The 15,265-nt window shown below is 43.9% G+C and overlaps 2 protein-coding genes across 2 annotated transcripts; one reads left to right on the forward strand and one right to left on the reverse strand.

Annotated features, from left to right (window-relative positions):
* Positions 1-6,019: 6,019 nt before the first annotated feature.
* Positions 6,020-7,145, reverse strand: LOC122626180 (phenoloxidase-activating factor 2). The gene is made up of 2 exons (XM_043806338.1): positions 7,028-7,145; positions 6,020-6,976 (listed from the first exon to the last, which is right to left on the reverse strand). Exons 1-2 carry the CDS (start codon positions 7,100-7,102, stop codon positions 6,236-6,238), a joined length of 816 nt encoding a protein of 271 aa, XP_043662273.1. The 5' UTR covers positions 7,103-7,145; the 3' UTR covers positions 6,020-6,235.
* A 1,563-nt stretch (positions 7,146-8,708) lies between these two features.
* LOC122625887 (glycogen phosphorylase) lies at positions 8,709-15,236 on the forward strand. The gene is made up of 4 exons (XM_043805935.1): positions 8,709-9,162; positions 12,322-12,850; positions 12,922-14,528; positions 14,668-15,236. The coding sequence occupies exons 1-4, from the start codon at positions 8,920-8,922 to the stop codon at positions 14,821-14,823; spliced, it is 2,535 nt and encodes an 844-aa protein (XP_043661870.1). The 5' UTR covers positions 8,709-8,919; the 3' UTR covers positions 14,824-15,236.
* Positions 15,237-15,265: the final 29 nt, after the last annotated feature.

Below are 15,265 nucleotides of genomic sequence, written 5' to 3' on the forward strand. Positions count from 1 at the left end.
GCTTCGGTTGCACGTGGCGTATGTGGAATGTCCAGGACTGTGGACTCTGGACTCCAACTGAATGCCCCTCGTACGTTGCCAGCAACCTATTTGTACGTTCAACTTGACAAATTGCAATCGAGAACAACTGAAGTTGAATTGTGGTTGCGCAGCGGGGCACACTGCGTATACGTAATGCTGTGTGTTGCTCCTCTGTTGACACTTGTCAGTGCCTAATAAGCAGCTGTAACTCTTCCGGAAACCGAGGTTAGCTCAGGGATCCAGGGATCAGGGGCCAGGAGATGCGGTGAGGAGGGGGAGGGGCAATCCAACTAACGAGTGGCAAACGCAAATTGCCAATTATCAGAGCAAAGTAGTCGCTTATTTTGCTTATTTATGGCACGGTACGAATATTTGATATATTTGCGACAATCTCATGCTCGGCACACACACACACACACACACACACAACCTGACCAAAAAAAGGGGCGGGGGGCCACCCCCTCAAATTGTTGTACGTGCCGGGTCTGAATTTAATGCGGCCATGCATGTCAACAACTTATGCTATGCTATATCGAACTGAAGGCGAAATCGAGCAGTGGAAAAAATACAACAATAAATAAATATAAATAAATAATCAATAAATAAAAGCAATGGGCCTTTGTTTATTCTGGTTGATTATAAGGCATAAATCTTTTGCTGCATATCTATATTTATTGTAAGAAAGTAATTACCACCAATGATTGTTCTCAGTGCACAGGCAGTGGAAATAGCGGCATATGCATTGCCAATAATTCGCATAGCTGGCCAAAAAGTTGCCCTCCCTAGCAATTGGCATAGAGGCAGCTTAATATGGGAACCGAATATATATGTCTATATAGATTTATATGGCCGATATCGGAGAAGAAGGGAGGTCGTACTGGCTGTTTATAAGCATTTAAGCGGCTTAACTCGCAGCCTCTGACTTATCGCATTGTCATCAATTTGGTTAAGTAGATTTGCCCATCGCAGTCGCATTCCTTGATTGAAAATTTTGCACACTCCATTGGGCCCGGGAAAGGACACGTAATTATTTCATTGATTGAAAATCCAATGCTAGCCGGATGGGGAAAATGGCAAAGGGAAATGCCAGAGAAGCCAGGCAAAAGAGGCAAGGAAGGCGGAAAAACTGCGAGCCACTATGCCGGCATAATCAATCACGTTTTATCGGGATAATTGTTTGGCACATTCTCCTGCATAAATTGAGTGTCCTTAGCGCCCCCAACACTAATACTACTACCACTACTACTATTATTATTATTAGTATTATTTGTGCTCAATTTGATTTGATTTGCGTGGAAGAGGAGTTTATCCACTTCGCGGCATCGGATATTATTAATGCAACAAAGCGAATACATACAAATCAATTAGCTTATGCCGCAGACAAAAGGTGCCACTTGAGCAAAAGATGCCCCCAGGCATCATCATCATCATCATTAGCATCAGAATAAGGATTATTGGATATAATATTGTGTGCATTTCGCATGCAGATACGCAGTAAGCCCAGTGGCCAAATATTTGCAATTAGCCCGCGGCCGGGGGCCATACATTTTTGGCCAGCACCCGACCTCAATTATTGATTAGGCTTTTCATTTGGCAAACGCAAAGTGTTGACACACCGGAGACTTTGCCACATAAATCAAACATCGACACCCTTTCGATGGCCCATGAACATTACTTGCATTATTAAACGATTTGCAGTACAAATCCAGAAATCAATAAGGCGACTCTCTGCTCATCTAATTTTAAACCAATTTTCAATATTGGACCCTATATTTAGAAATATGGAGCAGCCTTTTCAGTGCTATAATGACACTTTATTTGCGCTTGTTTTCAATATAAAAGAAACCGCAAAATAGCAATAAACTGAAGGAAAACAAACAAACCCATCGCTGCATTGTCGACCGCAGAAGGTCAATGAATTATTGATTCGGGCCAAGGACGAAACTCGGCTAAAACTCCGCAAGAAATGTCCTTTTTCAGCGCTTCCAGTCGAGTGGAGACAACTCAGCTCCAAGTTGTCAAAGGAGCTGCCCCAAAAGCGACTTTAAGTAAATAAATCTGAAATAATTCAAGGCTCGGGGCAAGTAAACTCAACTCCTTTGTTTCGGCTTGTCATTCGGGAAGTCTTTTGGGAGTTTGGCACAGACGGAAATTTATTGCCCAGGCAGTCAAGTGTTTTCCACTGGCTTTCCCACTGGGAAGTTCTCCTTTTGGCAGGACTCCATCAGAGTGAGAACAATAATGGCTCATAATAATATGCAAATTGATTTGTTTCACTGTTTTTTTTTTGTTTGTTTGCACACCTAAAGCCGCTTAGCAAATTGAATGCACATTGTGAGCTGGTGCATCTGATAGGAGCTGGCAAAAAATAAATAATATAAAACCAATAAAACATGACTATATCGCCGAAAGGTTGAAGCACTCACAGGGTGCAAACAGGCGGGATAACAATAAATCATATTCGACTCACACATCCGTATCAAATTGATTTATCTGCCTGACAAAGATGAATCGTATTAAAATAAAATCCACAGAAGTAGTTTGCACTTGTTGGTGTCCTGTAGTGGAATTTTCAACATAAATGCCATTTATATATTATGCACCAGCTGCATAATTCCCCACAAGCCCAACATAATCTAATGCTTATGTGAGCCATGGGTAGCAACTGCACAAAGTCACATTTAAGCCGTGAATTATTATAAATATTTCCATGTGAACATATGTAAGTGCGGCTGGCAATCGGATTTGTGCACAAAAAATAGTGTAAAATAGACAATAATTGCTTAACTCAACTGAGCCAATGAGAGCAAATTGATTAAGAAAGTGTTGACTTTGGCTTAAACGAATTGGTTATACCAAATTGACATTGTGGCTGGCCGTAGGGTTCATTACAAGCCCAAATATGAAAATAAAATTCAATTTGAGAATATGTTGACCCTTGCAAATATTGTCCAAAATCAGCATGAACTCTTATTTTAATTTCTGTTTTACGGTTTTACGTTTTCACGGTTCATATGCTCGTATTTACTTAATATGCACAAATATTCATGTTTACGTTAAAATGCAACCTCCTATTCTATACTTGGAAAAAAACATATTGCATAGTGCGGCTAGTTTCCACATCATTTTCATCCAAAGCAATAGCAGCTAAAATAAATGTTATGCAATTTATGCTGGCTTCTGCAAACTTTTTACTCGAATATGTAAATTTCTGTGGCAAACAATGTGCAGAAATTTGTATAAATTAAAAATGCAAACGTGCAGCACGTTTTATGGCACATTTAATGGGCTATGATTTTTGATTCTTGGGGGCCGAACTATAAACTTAGAAAATAAAACTGCCAAACTCATATTATTGGAAAACCAGTCAATCGGAAAGCCATTACTTAATTAGCCGGGATCATTGCCAAATTGTCTTAAGTGCCAACTTTATTCTAACAATTAAGACAATTATAACGTCAATTATGCCGATTTCTATTGAAAATATCACTTTCAATTGGCTGCTACTCCATAAATCTGAATTACTCGACGGCTTGACAACCCCAATCAAGGTACACTTGCCGAAAGAAGAGGTAAGTACATAATGATCACTGACGCGTGTTTTCTTGCAGTGCTGCAAGTTGACCCGAAGCTGGGAATCAAAGTACACGTATTGTTAAACATAAAACTGCAAGCCGGACAAAAGGGAACCCAATTAAACACTGACTTTGGGGGCACTTGTCGAAGTTGGCAAGTGAAAGGGCAGTGGGGGAGGGGGGGTAATTGAATAGTTGTCGCAACAATAGTGCCAAGTTGGTCGGAACCAAGTCGGTTCCATAAATCGCATACAAATAGCCACATGGGAGTGTTTGTATCGTTCGAACAAAGCCACAAAAGCAATGGCAAACAAAAACAGGCAGCGAGCTAATTACATTCCCTGAATGTGTGTTTTTCTGGGGTGGTGAGGAGGGGAGGGGGGACAGAAAACAATTTGTTGGCCAAATTATCTGCTAAATTAAGCAATTTCAATTCAACAAACGCCGCCAAAGATGCTCGCTCTCTCTCTGTGGTAACCTGAAACCTTCAAATCCTCGGCGATTTGAGACCGCTTATTTTTTCCACCATCTCAGGCACACACACACACACACACAGAAACGCACACTAATGCCATCGGCAGAGTGCTTGTGTGTGCGTGAGGTGCGGCAAGTGCTGCACAAATCGCTTGCTAAGTAGCTCATAATGGCCGCGCTTGCCCCCAAATGTTCCCACTGGGAGGCCATCCTGAAAGTCCTTCCTCCTCCTTCCTCCTTCTGTTTTGAAGTTTCTCGAGAACGTGGGTGTATCACCTCGATTTATGATCCCCAACCAGCTGCTTAGGTTACTTCCTCCGGTAGATTTCCCCTCATAGGAAAACGGAGCTTAAACAGTTGCATAAATTGGAAATTAGCGTTGGCCTAATTCTCGTTAAAGACATTTAAGGCACTGCTGTTGGATTTTTCCACCTGCCCGGGCCACGAAAAGGGTTACAGGTTACCAAAGGCCACGCATACAAATGCCGACTTACAACTGTTGCATGTGTGTGCCGTACGTGTGTGCAGGTGCGCTGGTGTGCGTGAGAACTTTTGATAAATGCAGATTTTATTGTAATTTGATATCAATTTGTGTGTATGCGAGGGCAGCCCGGGCAGTCCAGGGCACCTGGAACTCAGTGGGCACTCCTCCAATATTGATATTGATACACAATTTTATGGCAAACACTTAAACGTGGGCCAAAAAAGCGAATTACGGCCGAGTCAAAAAAGCGAAACAGTTTACGGCGCGCAGATACATTTCCCGGATTTTCCGCCACTCCGACGAGTGCCAGGCCACATTAATCAGACAACTACGACGGGCAAATTACATCAGTTTTGTTTGCAAATGCTGCCATTTAATTTAATGAGACATCATTATGCCAAAACTTTAATCTCATCATCAGAACTGGCTGCAAAGGCGGTAGTGCGGCGGCAGCAGTGCAAAAAATTGTAATTATTGAGGCAGCGCCTTTTTTCGGCTTCAGACAGCCGCTGCACTGCAGAAAATAACCCACTACATAATCGTATAATTCCAGAAAATAAATTAAGTATTAGTGCACATAACGCATACTTTCGTTTTTTTACATTTTAAGATATATTCATTTACTCAGATCATTTAAATTTGGCTTCGTTTTTGTAATGAACTAATTTAGGTAAACAGGAAGTGCAAATACACGTGTTTAAGTGTGGAAGTCAGTGGGCGGTGGGCGTGTCGGGCGGCTGTTAATGATGTTTGGCAACTTCAACTCCGGGCCACACACACCCACGCACACACATGACCACAGCCATACACACATACACGGAGGACACCTTCAGCATCCAATTAGCGGCAAAACGAGTTTCAGGATCTCACTCACACATGCACACACTCGTGTGCCCCATCCATCTGGCGTCCCTTTCCCGCCGCAATCGCTCTCTTTCTAACAAGCACTCGAATCGCTCTTTTTTTCACACGGCAAACGCAACTCACATATGTTTCGCTTGTTTGTGCTGGCTGCTCCCACACACACACACACACACGCACACACACTCGCCTTTGTGGAGCGACAAACAAACAAACAAACCAAAAACAACAAACAAGTAGCGTGCAAAAAATGAAAAATGGCAACACTTTAACTTTTGAACGCCGTTTCCCACCCACAAAACTGCTGCCCACCTCTACAGATTTCAGCTACCTGCCCTCTTTTAAATGCGATTTTTTAGCCGAGGTTATTTCTGCTTGCGTGGTACACTTAGCCGAAAAGCGGGCTATTACTACAGAGTATTATAATTTTAAATTACTGTTCTAAGGACATAAAGGGGAATTTTAAGCAATATCGCTCATACGCAGGGTTGCCCATCAACAATATTTATGGCATAATTAATGCTAAATAAAACGCGTAAAGCAGTAAGCTTGCTTATTATAGAACGATTTCTTTTATTTATATATATGTATACTTCCACAGCATTTCTTGAACTGATTATATTGGATTGAGCGACTTGCTTATGTTGATAAGCAAATAGTACTCTTACACAGAATGTATATGAATCATTCCGTAATAAAATAAAGTTATTATTGAGATGAAACACACGTATTTTTTATAAAGGAAATAAGTGGAGTGAAAAACGGAAGATCGATTTGAGACTTGTGCTTGGTTTTGAATACAAATGTAACTGCCTATTTCTTAATTTCTGATCCGTGTTGCATGGTAATTAATCCAGGGTATCATACTACGAACTTTCGTATAAACGGTGGGTGTATTATCGCCGCGCTTTTGAGTTAACCAGTTGACAATACCCACCTGTGCGTACTTGGTTGGATATTGAGATATTCGACAAACCACGGGAGCACCGCCGTCGCCACTGCAATCCTTTTCTCCCAGACTTTCCGCACAGATTTGGTTAGACAGTTTTCTGCGAAGCCGCCTGCTACACACATCCGTGTTCAATGGGTCGACATGGACCGTCTTGAGAATGGTGGGATAGTCCGTCGAGTTCAAATAAACTTTTCCCCAGCCGTTGAAGAAGCAGGATCCTCTTTTGAATTCCGTTTCTACTAAGTACAATGGAATGATAGCAATGTTGGTACTCAGCTCGAATTCGGATTTTAGAATGAGCAACGCCACATTGTTTTCTGCATTGAATCTGTTGAACTGTTCATGGGAGACTATTGTCAGCACCTCGAGATCCACATGCTGCCGGTCTTTCGTAGTCGAAGTATCCCATTCGCCAGCTCGCACCAGCAGATCATCTTCGGTGGTGTCGTTCAGAATATGAGCGGCAGTGAGGACCACGTTGGTTTTAATCAGAGATCCCGCTCCTATATATCGGAAAATCCAATCCCTCTGATCGAGCACAGCAATCACCCAGGGAAATGTCTGCATTCGATTATCGCTGGGAATGCTGCCATAGCTGCCACGTTGTACCTGCGTTCCATTTGAATAACTCATCTCCTCACAAATATTAAACAAACTAACCTGATTGCTGTTAAAGTTTTGACAATGTACAAAGCTGATTATCAGCGTCGCGAGGAACGCAAAGTAAAGCGTCATTTTCCAATGAGTGTTCCGAATAAAATAAATCCCAGCTCTTAGAATTTACTCTGCGAGCTCAGCACTCAGCTTATCAGTACAATACGCTGATTCAAGAATTCCACAATGTTTCTGAGATAAATCCCTTGTATTATTTTTATTTCTCAACGATCCAAGTGGTGGTAGTGTAATTTCTCTCACCAAACTCTTTTTTTTGCCTGAGTGTAACTTTTGCATAATACTTTCAGCTGAATACAAAAAAAACGAATGGAAAACATAACAAAAACTAGTTGTATAGCGCATACATATGTGCGAGAAGTGAAGAGGCGTACGGTTGGCAGGATGAGGCAGCAGATTCCAATTAAGTTTTAAATTTTTAGCAGACAAGCTTATGAATGATGGCGCTCACTTCGATGGCAGCCCACTTGGCAGATGTCCAAAAGGTTTGCTCTCACTTTCCTTCCGCCAAATGTGCTAATCATTTTCATTTGCTACAAAATAGCCGAGCAAATAGTGAACTCACGAAACAAGCAGCGCCTTGGTCCCTCGAAATGTTTCCCCTTCTCCTTTCACCTTTCAAGGACTTTTTCCGCATGCATTCCCAAGTAGTTGAACATGGGAGTGCCATTATGGGAAGTAATAAACAAGAAATGGAATAACTGAATTGTTCGGAGAGAATTGCAGATGCCCTTTGTCCTGTGATTAGCATTTGTTGCAGAAAACCAGTGCAGCACAGCAGTGCACAAATATTCAGGGCAATGTTGTTTTAATACTTTCAAATTAATCTAGCTAAAGTAGAAAAAGGTTTTTTTCCCTAATGAAGCATCAGAATAATTATACACGATTGTTTTAGAATACTAGTGAGTAACTGTAAGATGCAAAAGTATGCAAAGAGATCTTATAATAAAAAGTATCTGTAAGCTAAAAAAGTATCTCTGAGATATTCAAGTATCCTTTAGATACGAAAGTATCTTCAAGTTTTAAATCCCGAGCAAGTTGGCATCACCAATATCTAGCCCGCCTCAATTCTCCCCCGTGAACAGCTGTTTGAAAGCTTCCATTTGACAGCCGTCTGTTTGAAAGCTCCAATCGGATTCATGGGGGCGCCACCCACAGTATTCCAAAAAGCATACAAATGCCTCAAGATGAAACAAAAACAGAAAATAAACAACAAATACGCATGTATGACCTTCGCACAAGGTGACTGGGGCAAAAAGAGAGCGCCAATGAGAGAGAGGCAGTGAGCGAGTGAGAGTACTGGTGAGCAAAGCGGCAATACAGCATAGCTGAAGTGCGAGAGAGACAGCGAAATGCACCGGCGAGATAAGAACCGCTGCATCAGCAACACACAGTGGGCTGGTTATGCTGCGAAAAGCTATTACCCGTTATTGAAATTTAAAAGATTAGAGGGCTTATAGTAAAAATCAAACATACGGTATGTAGTTGTTTGGTTCCCGTAAAAACAATATTATAGCATTTTATCCCTTTGATGATAAGTATTAGTTCAAAGCAGTTGACCCTCAGCCCACTGTGCGCTGGGAGTTGTTTACAAGGGGAGCAGCACGCTGAGAGAAAAGCTCTGGCGCAAAAGCTATCTCCGAAAGTATGGCGAAAGTATAAAGTGAGAATCGCTCCGGATTTTGCTGCGAACGGTCGTCTGTTCAGGTTCAGGTCTGGGTTGTGTCTATAGTCTCCGTCTCCTCTTCGCTGTCGCACACGCAAACGGGTCCACGCAACACACACACACGCGCACCCACGCAACGGAATCAGCGAACTAATCAGAATCAGAGCTATATAGAGCCGCCACAGCCACAGAGAAGGGACATAACTAGGACACCATGTCGAAGCCCCAATCGGACGCCGATCGGCGCAAACAGATCTCGGTGCGCGGCATCGCCGAGGTGGGCAATGTCACCGAGGTGAAGAAGAACTTCAATCGGCACCTGCACTACACCCTGGTCAAGGATCGCAATGTGTCCACCCTGAGGGACTACTACTTCGCCCTGGCCAACACCGTCAAGGACAACATGGTCGGCCGCTGGATTCGCACGCAGCAGCACTACTACGAGAAGGATCCCAAGGTGAGTTCCCCGCCCAGCCAGGCCACCCAGTTATTGATTTAGTCCGTGGAATTTTCCAAAACGAAGTGCTCGGACCACCTAACCTAACTTTGTCCGGACTCTGGTGTTCCAATGCCTGATTATCCCTTCCTGTGGCACTCAAAACAGTTCGAATAATTTCCTTAGAAATATTTTTTCCGAAATTTCTTTGGCTATTACGACATTTTTTTCGGCCTGTTCCATTCTCTTTAATTCGCTGCTGATTTATTTCCCAATGCGCTTTGGCCAACGAATTTACAGTGAACACTCAGCCAATAAAATGTAAAAAATTGAAAAGGGAAGCAAAAGTATCTAAAAACCTCAGAAGATCTATTTTATTCTGATATTAGGTTAATGTCCTAATTGTACGTTAACTGTCATATGCAGAATTATTTTCTTTTCTTTCCCCTATCAATTCCCCTATCCTATCAATTTCCGAGTGTTCACTGTTAATCTGCAATTTCGGCTTCTGCTGCATTTCCCACGCTTTCGTTGTTTTGCTACTACATAATTGTTTCGTTTCATTTAATTATCCGCGAAATTGCCAAAAAGCAAAGACTGCAATGGGATCAATGCCAAGAAGTAGCGCCAAAAAAAGGTGTGACACTTTCACTGCAACAAATTGCAAAAGTGCTGCAAAAAGCCGGCGAATTTATCAGCCACCCCCCTTCATCCGCAGCCACTTGACAATTTTCCCCGCCAGCTGACGAAGCAACAAAAACTTAAAAATAGCTCTGCATTTAGCAGCTGTCGCCGAGCTACTTCTATATCTAGGCAAACATATTTATGAGTTCTAAGTAATAAGTTTTCCCTGGGGCCGTGGCGATTAGCCCGGAAAATGCAGCTTAAGTGGGGCAAGTGTGCACAGTGAGTGCACCCTTTTAGCCGCATCCATCAGATACACAATATACAATGTATATAGATACATGTATCCAAGCACGTGCCCAAAGCGTGAGCTTTTCATTTGCAAATTTCTGAGCATCGACTGCTAAACATTTTTGTCCTTGCTGAATGTCAGCTTAAATCACTTTCAATTTCAAGCCCACCAAAATGTATCTATTAATTTTCCATTGACTCGGCCAATTTCGACGGCTAGAAGTTCAAGCTATATACACTTTTGGGTAATAAATATTTTCAATTCAACTAAATTGTGGATACCGTCACGGCGTCGGCACACATTTTTTCAAGGTCAATCTAAGGTTATTAACAACAACCAACTGACAAAAATATCAAGGAAAATTTTCCCCCATTTTTCCTCTCTCAGTTTTTATTTTGGCTACCATTTCGGTTTCTGTTCGTGCGCATATATATACGTACATATCTATATATTAGTTCTTTCACGTTGTGGAACTTTTATAGGCCCGATTTTGTTTTGTTGTCCCCCCACATGCAATTAGCTCACGCAACCGTCAGAATTTGAACCGAATATGTACTGACAATTGTATCTTAAAGATACTTGAACAGCTGTTGTTGTGCGTAGAATGGTACTTAGAGTTAATTGAAGACAACTTGGCGTCCATCGGGCTCTGAAGCAATTTATGCAAATTGAAGAAAGTTCAGCGGGGTGAATAGTCACACAAAAGAGTTTATTACCCGGTAGCTGTAGTTTTCCACAGCCTGTATAGTCAGGCTGACCAAATCGAAAATACTGCTCCACTTATCACCCACATGGAAACCCAATTAAAATCGTTTCGCTATCAGCGATCATGAAAATGCAATGTCAATGCAGCAGTACTATTGCAATTTCCACTTCCTCTGCACATCTGTCATTTATTTATTGCATATATGTAGGTGAAAAAATACAATAAACAAACGCAAACAAATACCGGTCGTTGGTTGGTGTGGCGTTCTTTATCAAAGCCGCAAAAAAACATATGTCTGGTTTCTAATTCGTCTGTAGACCTGGCCAGAACGAATATAGAATACCCTACACAACAAACTCCCATGGAAAACACCACAGCCGGTAGTTGAATGACTTGAAAAGCTTTTTATGGATCTAAAAGATTACTCATGTTTTGTTGTGGAACCTTTAACTTCGATTAGATAAGCTAAATAGGTTATTCACTTCTTTATTGTGCAGCAGAAAGGTCATGCTTAGAATTGGTTTTAATACTTGGTAGTAGATTAGCCGTGCTGATTAACTGATTATCAAATAACTACTAGTCATAACTAATATTTCTATATACCTTTATTGATATAATCTATAGTAGGTTTTATCACAGCATTCGCCTAAAACATATTGCCCAAATCAGTTCACACTCCCTCCTTACCCAATTCCATATATCTTATCTGCCAAATGGGTTGCAAAATATTCCTAATCGAAAGTCCCGGATCCTATATAGGCGCCTTAACCCCATTCACCTACAAATATGCACACAACAACACGCTCTCCAAACATTCCGAACTAATTAGCTAAAGTTTTCCGATCCGACGGATCGCATAGCATCAGACATCTGAAGCCATCATGCGCGATAGGTATGCGTTTTAGGGCATAGATTACATAGGTAGACTGATAAGGGATAGGATTAGCATACCCTGGAAGCCATTAGCAGCTAACTGGCGACACTCTGGGCGATGTTGTCGTCAATGGTGATTGGTAATTGGTGATCCGAGATCGATGCATGATTACTCGAGCATTGGGTGGTGATAATGATCCCCATTCCGAGCTGTATAGATTCATGCTTTGCCATGATGTTTGCCCAGCATGCAAAGTGCAGCCTGCAATCGCTTGATAGCGTTGCTATGAACACAATTAATGCCCTCGTAACATCGATCGATAGATTCGCACTGCATCGAACCGGTGATGGTGATTGTGAATGCCTTCCTCTATTTATAGTTTTTCCAGTTGGGTTGCCCTGAAATTACCGTGCAATTTTTTCGCTGATAAGCTGGTATTCCGTTGGGAACTGGTTGACCTTCTGGCCAAGCATAACTAGGTCTTTCAGCCAAAGCCGGCGCCCCTCTTATCAGGCATTCGTTGTATTATAGTTATTGTATGAACTGTACAGCTGCACCTGGGCTGAGTGACCCTTGCACTTGGCTGATCACTACGGAAATGCAGGAAATCTGAATGCCACTCATGAAATAAGCTTATGAACTTTCGATGTCCTTCTTTGAGTTAAAATATTACCTTGTTTCTAGCGCGTCTACTATCTGTCGCTGGAGTACTACATGGGTCGCTCCCTGACCAACACCATGATCAACCTGGGCATCCAGAGCGAGTGCGAGGAGGCCATGTACCAGCTGGGTCTGGACATTGAGAACCTGGAGGAGATGGAGGAGGACGCCGGTCTGGGCAATGGTGGTCTGGGTCGCTTGGCCGCCTGTTTCCTGGACTCGATGGCCACTCTGGGTCTGGCCGCCTATGGCTATGGCATCCGTTATGAGTACGGTATCTTCGCCCAGAAGATCAAGAACGGCGAGCAGGTGGAGGAGCCCGATGATTGGCTGCGTTATGGCAACCCCTGGGAGAAGGCCCGTCCGGAGTTCATGCTGCCGGTCAACTTCTACGGCCGTGTCATCGACACGCCCGAGGGCAAGAAGTGGGTGGACACCCAGAGGGTGTTTGCCATGCCCTACGACAATCCCATTCCCGGATACAACAACAACCACGTGAACACGCTGCGTCTGTGGTCCGCCAAGTCGCCCATCGACTTCAACCTCAAGTTCTGTGAGTATCTGATCGGGATTGGTCCTTCTTATAAGACAAGAACTAAACTATCGCTTTCTTTGCCTATACAGTCAACGATGGTGACTACATCCAGGCCGTGCTGGACCGCAATCTGGCTGAGAACATCTCCCGTGTGCTGTACCCCAACGACAACTTCTTCGAGGGCAAGGAGCTGCGTCTGAAGCAGGAGTACTTCATGTGCGCCGCCACGCTGCAGGATATCATCCGCCGCTACAAGGCCTCGAAGTTCGGTTCCCGGGAGGCGGTCCGCAACACCTTCGATCACTTCCCCGACAAGGTGGCCATTCAGCTGAACGATACCCATCCATCGCTGGCCATCCCTGAGCTGATGCGCATCCTGGTCGATGAGGAGCACCTGACCTGGGAGAAGGCATGGGACATCACCGTGAGGAGTTGTGCCTACACCAACCACACCGTGCTGCCAGAGGCCTTGGAGCGCTGGCCCGTCTCCCTGCTGGAGTCGATCCTGCCCCGCCATCTGCAGATCATCTATCACATCAACTTCCTGCACATGGAGAATGTGAAGAAGAAGTTCCCCGACGATCTGGACCGCATGCGCCGCATGTCGATGGTGGAGGAGGATGGCGAGAAGCGCATCAACATGGCCCATCTGTCCATCGTGGGCTCCCACGCCGTCAACGGTGTGGCCGCCATCCACTCGCAGATCCTGAAGGACTCGCTGTTCCATGACTTCTACGAAATGGATCCCCAGAAGTTCCAGAACAAGACGAACGGTATTACCCCGCGTCGCTGGTTGCTGCTTTGCAATCCCGGACTCTCCGACCTGATTGCCGAGAAGATCGGTGACGAGTGGCCAGTGCATCTAGACCAACTGGTTGCCCTGAAGAAGTGGGCCAAGGACCCCAACTTCCAGCGCAATGTGGCCCGTGTCAAGCAGGAGAACAAGCTGAAGCTTGCTGCCATTCTGGAGAAGGACTACGGCGTTAAGATCAACGCCTCTTCCATGTTCGATATCCAGGTGAAGCGTATTCACGAGTACAAGCGCCAGCTGCTGAACTGCCTGCACATCATCACCCTGTACAACAGGATCAAGAAGGATCCCACAGCCAACTTCACCCCGAGGACAATCATGATCGGAGGCAAGGCCGCTCCGGGCTACTATGTGGCCAAGCAGATCATCAAGCTCATCTGCGCCGTGGGCAACGTGGTGAACAACGATCCCATTGTGGGCGATAAGCTGAAGGTTATCTTCCTGGAGAACTACCGTGTCACCCTGGCCGAGAAGATCATGCCCGCCGCCGATCTGTCCGAGCAGATCTCGACCGCCGGCACAGAGGCCTCTGGTACCGGCAACATGAAGTTCCAGCTGAACGGAGCCCTCACCATCGGTACCCTGGACGGTGCCAACGTGGAGATGGCCGAGGAGATGGGTCTGGACAACATCTTCATCTTCGGCATGACCGTCGAGGAGGTGGAGGCGCTCAAGAAGAAGGGCTACAATGCCTACGACTACTACAACGCCAACGCCGAGGTCAAGCAGGTGATCGACCAAATCCAGGGCGGATTCTTCAGCCCCGGCAATCCCAACGAGTTCAAGAACATTGCCGACATTCTGCTCAAGTACGACCACTACTACTTGCTGGCCGACTTCGATGCGTACATCAAGGCCCAGGATCTGGTCTCCAAGACTTACCAGGTGAGAGTCCTTGATTTAGCCGCGTGATTTGGGGGAGTAACAGTCAAGTAGCAATAAAATAAATAGCAAAAGGGGTAAAATGGATCATCTTCTGAGAAGGATCTTTATTTAAACCACCTTTCTTCCGCTTCATTTGCAGAACCAAGCCAAGTGGCTGGAGATGTCCATCAACAACATTGCGTCCAGCGGCAAATTCTCGTCGGATCGCACCATCGCCGAGTACGCCCGCGAGATCTGGGGAGTGGAGCCCACCTGGGAGAAGCTGCCAGCGCCGGAGGATCAGCCACAGAACTAAATCAATTTTTGATATTATTTTATTATTTATGTGCTTTACTTTTGCTAAAGTCAAAGTCCAAGTTTAGGCGCCAAAAGCAACAACTAAAACTAACCAAGTAAACACGGGCCACAGCCCAGAATTGTTAATATTTTATTTAATAAAAATCAAGATAAACAATTCGCCTAGTTCTCTCATCACTGTGGAATCGAATCAACAACACCAAAAACGGTACCTACCTAAAAAGACCTCAGGAACACTTTCAAAGTAAACGAAAAAGTCTATTAAAAATAATGGAAAGAGTTGTAATAAACGTTAGTGGCAAGCTTGTTTAGATATCGGATATGCGTGTTTTAAATCGAGATTAAACCTCAAGTTCAACTGTTAAATGTAAAAATAATTTAAATTGAATAAAATTTGATTCGAAATAGAAAGCTGCTGTTTCATTGTGGGTTGGGTGACA

The sequence above is a fragment of the Drosophila teissieri genome, chromosome 2L (assembly GCF_016746235.2).
Source record: "Drosophila teissieri strain GT53w chromosome 2L, Prin_Dtei_1.1, whole genome shotgun sequence".
NCBI lineage: Eukaryota > Metazoa > Arthropoda > Insecta > Diptera > Drosophilidae > Drosophila > Drosophila teissieri.